Source organism: Canis lupus, chromosome X, assembly GCF_011100685.1.
Source record: "Canis lupus familiaris isolate Mischka breed German Shepherd chromosome X, alternate assembly UU_Cfam_GSD_1.0, whole genome shotgun sequence".
Taxonomy (NCBI): domain Eukaryota; kingdom Metazoa; phylum Chordata; class Mammalia; order Carnivora; family Canidae; genus Canis; species Canis lupus.
Window position 1 is genome coordinate 57,512,841 of NC_049260.1, and position 7,171 is coordinate 57,520,011.

Consider the following 7,171-nt stretch of genomic DNA (forward strand, 5'->3'; position numbering starts at 1 on the left):
AATGCCCAGTTTAGGCTCTGCATTCAGGGTGGAGTCTCTCTCTTGGAATTCTCTCTCTCCCTCTCCCTCTGCCCCTCACCACCTGCTCACGTTTTCTCTCTCTCAAATAAATAAATAAATAAAATCTTTTTCAAAGAGTTAAATGAGTTTCTCATGTCAAAATTTTTTGAGATTATTATAGATTGACTGACATGCAGTTGTAAGACCTAATACAGAGACACCATGTGTCATTTACTCAGTTTCACCCAATGGTAAAATCTTGCAAAGCTTGATAAAATATTATAACCAGAAAATGATGCCGACATAGCCAAAATACAAAACATTTCTGTCCCTTGAAGAATGGCTCCTGTTGTCCTTTTCTATCCACAGCCATTTTCTTGTCCTACCCTCTCCACACACATCCTGAGCCCTGGCAATCACTAATCTATTCTCCATTTCTATAATTTTGGCATTTTAAGAATGTTATATAAATGGAATCATACAGTGTAACTTTTGGGGATTGGGTCTTTTGCTCAGCATAATTCAATGGAAATCCACCCAAGTTGTCATATGTATCAATAGTTCATTCTTATCGCTTAATAGTGTTTCATGTTATGGATGTGTCACAATTTGTTTAACCATTCACCTGCAGAAATACATCTGAATTGTTTTCAATTTTTGGCTATTATGAATAAGGATGTTATGAACATTCATTTACAGGGTTTTTATGTAACCACAAGTTTTTATTTCTCTGGGATAAATGCCCAAGAATGGATTTGCTAGGTCATATGATAGTGCATGTTTAGTCTATAAGCTGCCAAAGTGTTTTCCAGAGTGATTTACTATTTTACATTCCAGCTGCAATATATAAGTGATCCAATTTCCCTGGCCTTTCACAAGCATCTACTGTAGTCACTAGTTTTCATTTTAAGCATGTTAGTAGATGTATAATGATATTTTATTGTAGTTTAACTTGTATCTCACAATTGGCTAATAATGTTAAACATCTTCACATAGACTTATTTGCCATCTGTATAGGCACCACAGTGAAATGTCTTATCACATTTTGGTGTCAAATATATGAATTCTTTGCCCTAAGATCCAAGGATTTTCCTCTATATTTTTCTGAAAATCATATAGTTCTGCATTTTGCACTTAATTTTGTGATTCATTTTGAGTTAAATGTTAAAAGATATGAGACTCAAGCAAAGGTTCATTTTGCTTATTTATGTCCAATTTATGTCCAATTGTTCCACCATCATGTATTTAAAAGGTTTTCCTTGGGGCAACTAGGTGGTACAGTCAGATGACTCTTGGTTCTGGCTCAAGTCTTGATCTCAGGGTCATGAGATCCTGCTTCGGGATTCATGCTCAACTTGGAGTCTGATTGAAATTCTCTCCCCCTCTCCCTCTGCCCCTCCGACTCATGCATGTGTGCACTTTCTCTCTCTCTCTCTCTCTCTCTCTCTCACTCTCTCTCTCTCTCTCAAATAAGTAAACCTTTAAAAAAAATTTTTAGGGACACCAAGGTGGCTCAGATGGTTGAGTGTCTGGCTTTGGCTCAGGTCATGACCTCCAGGTCCTGGGATCAAGCCCCAAGTCAGGCTCCTTGCTCAGCAGATGAGTCTGCTTCTCCCTCTCCCTCTGCCCCTCCCTCTGCTTGTGTTCTCACACTCTCTCAAATAAATGAATAAAATATTTTAAAAATAAAAATTTAAAAAGTTTTTAAAAAGATTATCCTCACCCCATTGAATTGCTTTTCCAAATTCAACAAAAACCAATTGTACATATTTGTGTGTGTCTATTTCTGGGTTCTCTATTCTCTTCCACTTATCTATGTGGCTATATCTCTTCCAATACCATGTTGTTCTGATTACACTAGATAGGTAGTAGGCCTGTATCAGATAGAATAATTATTTGTAATCTATTTTTTCTCAGATTGTTTCAGATATTCTAGTCCTCTGTGAAACGTGTGATTTGCTTCACTCTTCCCATATAAATTTTAGAAGTCTTTCTGTGTCTATAAAATGAGCTGTGATGTTGATAGCAATGTTATTAAACTCATAGATCAGTTAGGGAAGCTTGACATAGTTACTGTGTTGAATTTTCCAATTCATGTACATGGTTAGTCTTTCCAATTATTTATGTCTTCTTTGCTTTGTTTCATCAATACTTAATATTCAGCATACAAATCCTATATGTGTTTAATTAAGTTTATACCTAAGTATTATTTATTTTCTTTGCGGTGTTTATAAATGCTATAGCATTTTAAATTTAGTTTCTACGTAATTACTGTCAGAATATCAACTGTCAGAAATTCAGTTGATATTTGTATGTTGATTGTGTAGCCTGATGCATTGCTGAACTCATTCATTCTATGAGACTTTTTGTAGATCCCTCTGAATTCTCACATAAACAATCATGTCTTCTGGAAAAAGAGACAGTTTTATTTCTTTCTTTTAAATTAGAATGCCTTTTATTTATTTTTCTGTCCTTACTGCAGTGGCTTGAACTTCCAGTAATATATCAGAGTGATAAGAGCAAACATCGTTTCCTTTCTCCCATTCTTAGGGGGAAATATTCAATCTTTCACCATTAAGTATAATGTTATCTATTGGTATTTTTAAATGCTTTCTATCAAGTTGAGAAATTTCCTCTCTATTCCTCATTTTCTGAAAAACTTTATTAGAAATTGGTGATGGACTTTATTCTGAAGGTGTTGGAAAGGTATAGAAAAGTATTTTTTATCAACAGATTTCAGCACTTAGGGTGAATTTCTGACAGTTAAGATGGACGGATTATATCCAATAATGGGTCAATATTCAAAATATACAAAGAACTTATGGCAACTCAAAATCAAAAAGAACCCAAATAATCCAATTAAAAATGGAAAGAAGACATGAACAGACATCTCTGCAAAGAAGACATACAGATGGCCAACAGACACATGAAAAGATGCTCAACATCACTCATCATCAGTGACATGCAAATCAAAACCACAATGCAATATGACCTCACACCTGTCAGAACAACTAAAATCAAAAATAAAAGAAACAACAAGTGTTGGAAGGATGTGGAGAAAAAGGAACCCTCATGTACTGTTGTAGGAATGCAAATTGGTGCAGCCATTATGGAAAACAGTATGGAGGATTCTCAAAAAACTAAAAATGGAATTAACCATATGATCCAGAATTCCATTACTGGATATTTACCCAAAGAAAACAAAAACACTAATTTGAAAAGATATATGCACCCCTATATTTATTGCAGTATTATTTACAATAGCCAATTTAAGGAAGCAACTCAAGTGTCCATTGATAGATGGATGGGAAAATAAGATATGTCAAACACACACACACACACACACACACACAGGAATATTACTTAGCCACGAAAAAGAATGAAATCTTGTCATTTGCATCAACATGGATGGATCTAGAGGGTATAATGCTAAGTGAAATAAGTTGGTCAGAGAAAGACAAGTGCCATATGATTTTGTTCACATGTGGAATTGAAGAAATAAAACAAACAGACAAAGAAAAAAGACAAACAAAAAAACAGACTCTTAAATATAATGAACAAACTAGTGGTTGCCAGAGAAGTGGGTGAGAGGATGGATGAAATAGGTGAAGGGGATTGAAGGTATACTTATGATTAACACTGAATAATGTATGGAATTGTTGAATCACTATATTGTACACTTGAAACTGATATAACACTATGTATTAATTATACTGGAATTTAAAAAAATAAGTGAAAAGATATATATTTTTTAAATATGGACTGATTGGAACAGACCAAGTAGGGAGTTGCTAACTTTTCTTGTGGTCATCCTCTCCTGCCTAGTCCTACACTTAATATCCTTATTCAGATCATAGATTAATGAGGAGAGCTCAGGAAGTTAAAATCTGACAGAGAGGAGAAGGTAATAAGCACCCCCTAGGAAGGGAAATAGCCATTTCTAAGCCTGCCTGCAAAAGTACAAGATCCTTTGTCCACAGAAGGCATTCATGACTGGATCTTAGGAGCTTATCTCCTAATTCAGTAGCAGCAGTCTGAGATAACAGATCAGACACTTGGTGGAAAAAGCCATGAACATACTAGAACCTCAAGTTACAGATCAGCTGGGAAGACAGTCTACAAAATTAGCTATAATGTTATACAAAAAAGAAATAAATTCTTCCTTCCTGGTACCTGGGTGACTCAGTGGTTCAGCATCTGCCTTTGGCTAAGGTCCTGATCACAGGGTCCTGGGATCGAGTCCCACATAAGGCTCCCACAGGTAATCTGCTTCTTCCTCTGCCTATGTCTCTGCCTCTTCTGTGTGTCTGTCATGAATAAATAAGTTAAATCTTTAAAAAGAGAGAGAGAGAGAGAGAAATTCTTCCTTCCCTTTTTTAGGGGGGAAATCTTCCCTTCCCTCATGCCATTTTGTGCTCTAGCATACTGTTCAACCCATCCAATGTCCCATGTTCCAGAACCTTTCAGTTATTTCTTCAGTCCCAACTCCTCTATTAAATTGTATCCACCCTTTCTCCAGTTAACTCAGATAATTTGAAAAGAGCTAAGATTTTGATGACTAATTGTGAGTTAATAAGTTTGTCTACCACTCTCAGATAACATTTTGCATTTTGTAACTTTTTTATGTAAATTAAGCTCTACACTCAACATGGGGCTCAAACTCATGCCTCTGAGATCAAGAGTCACATACTCTACTGAGCCAGGCAGGCATCCCCCAAATGTTTGCATTTTGGCAAAATCTGATTGAGGTGGAATTCCAAATATAGGTGTTGTATATGTGGTTGCCTATTCTTCCCAGATGCAGGACTGACCTTGTGATACAGGATGGTATACCACGTCCACCTGGTTCTGGGAATCATATTGAAGTCAGATAACTCTTCACTGACTTGCTATAACCAGTGGAGGGATTGATTGGATCACAGAAAGGACCAAAGCTAGACTGTTAACTTGATGTTTGACTTAAGTGCACAGACACTTTCATTTCTGGGCCTCTCTGTGGTGTTCCCTGACCATTGAGCCACACAGGCAGCAGTGTTCTGGACTTACCTCTCTCTTCAGTTTCAGGAAAGATTCTTCATACATTAGCTTTATATGATAATAGAGTGGAAGGCTTTGTCCTCTACTACATGTATTTCAGGCAGGCACCAGGGCTTTCTAGGCTGCTCTGTTCCACTTCTATACTCCCATTGTAGACAGGCTCAGCCTTCATCACAACTCTCGTCTCCAACTACCCAACATACAAGGTCAAAACTGGAAGGTATTTTAATGATTACTGAATAAACTTTTTCCTTTCACAGATGGGGAAACTGAAGCCAACACAGGAGCAATGGCCTTCCCAGGGTCATGTAGCACATTCTAGCAAAGATGGAACAGTGGTTTTCCTATTTCCCCTTACACTTTCTTCTTTCCTGCCTGCATTTCTGTGTGGTAGTGAGAAAATTCATGTTTCTTTTGCCTCTAGCCCTCTGCCCTCATTCTAGTTTTCAGGACCCTAGGCTCTAATGCATTTATTAACTAGCCCTAGATCAGGTTCCCTCTTCTATGCAAATACTCTTCTTCCTTACCCTCTTCTCACCCTTATATATTCTACTCACTTAGCTCATGCCAAAGACTACAGTTTCTGTCACCTATCTGAGCTGGACAAAGTTTTATGGTCATGACTCTGGGAGCTTTAGAGCCTCTCCAATGACCAACCCCATGAATAAGACAGGGCTTGGAGGATGCCTGGGAGGCTCAGCAATTGAGTGTTTGCCTTCAGCTCAGGGCGTGATCCCTGGCCCAGAGATCGAGTTCTGCATTTGGCTCCCTGCAAGGAGCCTGCTTCTCCCTCTGTCTCTGCCTCTCTTTCTGGGTCTCTCATGAACAAATAAATAAAAATCTTTAAAAAAAGACAGGCTTTGGGGTTCTGAGTTTCCAGCTTATGCTCTTTCTGCCTTTTTTACTTATCACACTCACTTTTCACATATATGTGCTTTCTACTTCAGCCAAACTTTGCACCTTCCTATTTCTATGCTTTTACATGAAAAGTACACATTTTAATATAAAGTCCAATCCAAGTCTTACTTCTCCTTGTAGCATTATCTAATGATCACATCATGAGAAATTGTTTCCTTCAATCAACTCTTCTAGCATTTTATTTATTTTTTTTAAGATTTGATTATCAGTGGCGAGTCTGCTTCAGGATTCTCTCTCCCTCTGCTCCTCCCCCACTCTCAAATAAAGAAATAGAATTTTTTAAAATTTAAAAAATAAAAGTATTTCTAGAGTGCTTATAGTGCTGTATCTTTGAAAGCAGGGGACATGGCTTATTCATATTTGAATGTATCCTTGGCTCTAGTCCCAGTGGCTGGCACAGAGTAAGAACTCTTTAATAAAGAAATGGTTCCCAAACTTGAGTTCCTGTGGCCACTGTCTGAACTCATTCTGTGTGCTCATGTCTGTACTGACAGCATTGTTGCTGAGGGGCCTGACAGGCCTAGCCTGGAGGCTCCTGGTACCGTGCCTAGATCCATTCCACTGGCCATGGGAGCAGCTCAGGACCATTGGGCTCACCTCCTGCTTCCTATGTTTTCTCTTGCCATTGGTCTGGGTCCTGTCACATTTGGAGAGCTACAAGAAGTGGGAGTGAAGGGGGCTGTCCTGTCTCTTGCCCTGTGACCTGAGCACCCTTGGCCTATCTTGATCATGTTTGCTGCATTCTTGGCTGGCCTTCCCTAGATCATGTCCTTCAATTACAATGATCTCTTCTGCAATCATAACCTCTTGATTTCTCCATGGTGACATCCTGGAACTACATATATTGGTTTACAAGGCCCTGCTTGGTAGGTCCTCCACGTAATAATAAAATCTATTTAAATCTGAAAAAATAAACAAGTAGACCCTATTCAGCATCTTTCCCTTCTTATTTCTTATCAGGAATGAAATTTGTATGAGTTTCCATAAAAATAGCATTTCTGTTAGACTGACAGCCTCACTAAAATAGTGGTGAAGCTATAATGTATTTTATTGAAAAACAAGATATATTTGTCATTTAATGGTTCCTCTTCTCGCATTCACTTATTTAGGAAAACATCAAAATTTAAGAGCCAAATATTACCCTTCATAAATGCATACATAAACACACATTTACAGAAATTTAGCTGTTACCACACTAAAAAATGATATCAATATT

The 7,171-nt window shown here is 37.6% G+C and overlaps 1 protein-coding gene across 1 annotated transcript; it reads left to right on the top strand.

Annotated features, from left to right (window-relative positions):
* The first annotated feature begins 6,433 nt into the window (after positions 1-6,433).
* LOC106558390 (cytochrome c oxidase subunit 8A, mitochondrial-like) lies at positions 6,434-6,628 on the top strand. The gene has a single exon (XM_038586530.1). It carries the CDS (start codon positions 6,434-6,436, stop codon positions 6,626-6,628), a length of 195 nt encoding a protein of 64 aa, XP_038442458.1.
* Positions 6,629-7,171: the final 543 nt, after the last annotated feature.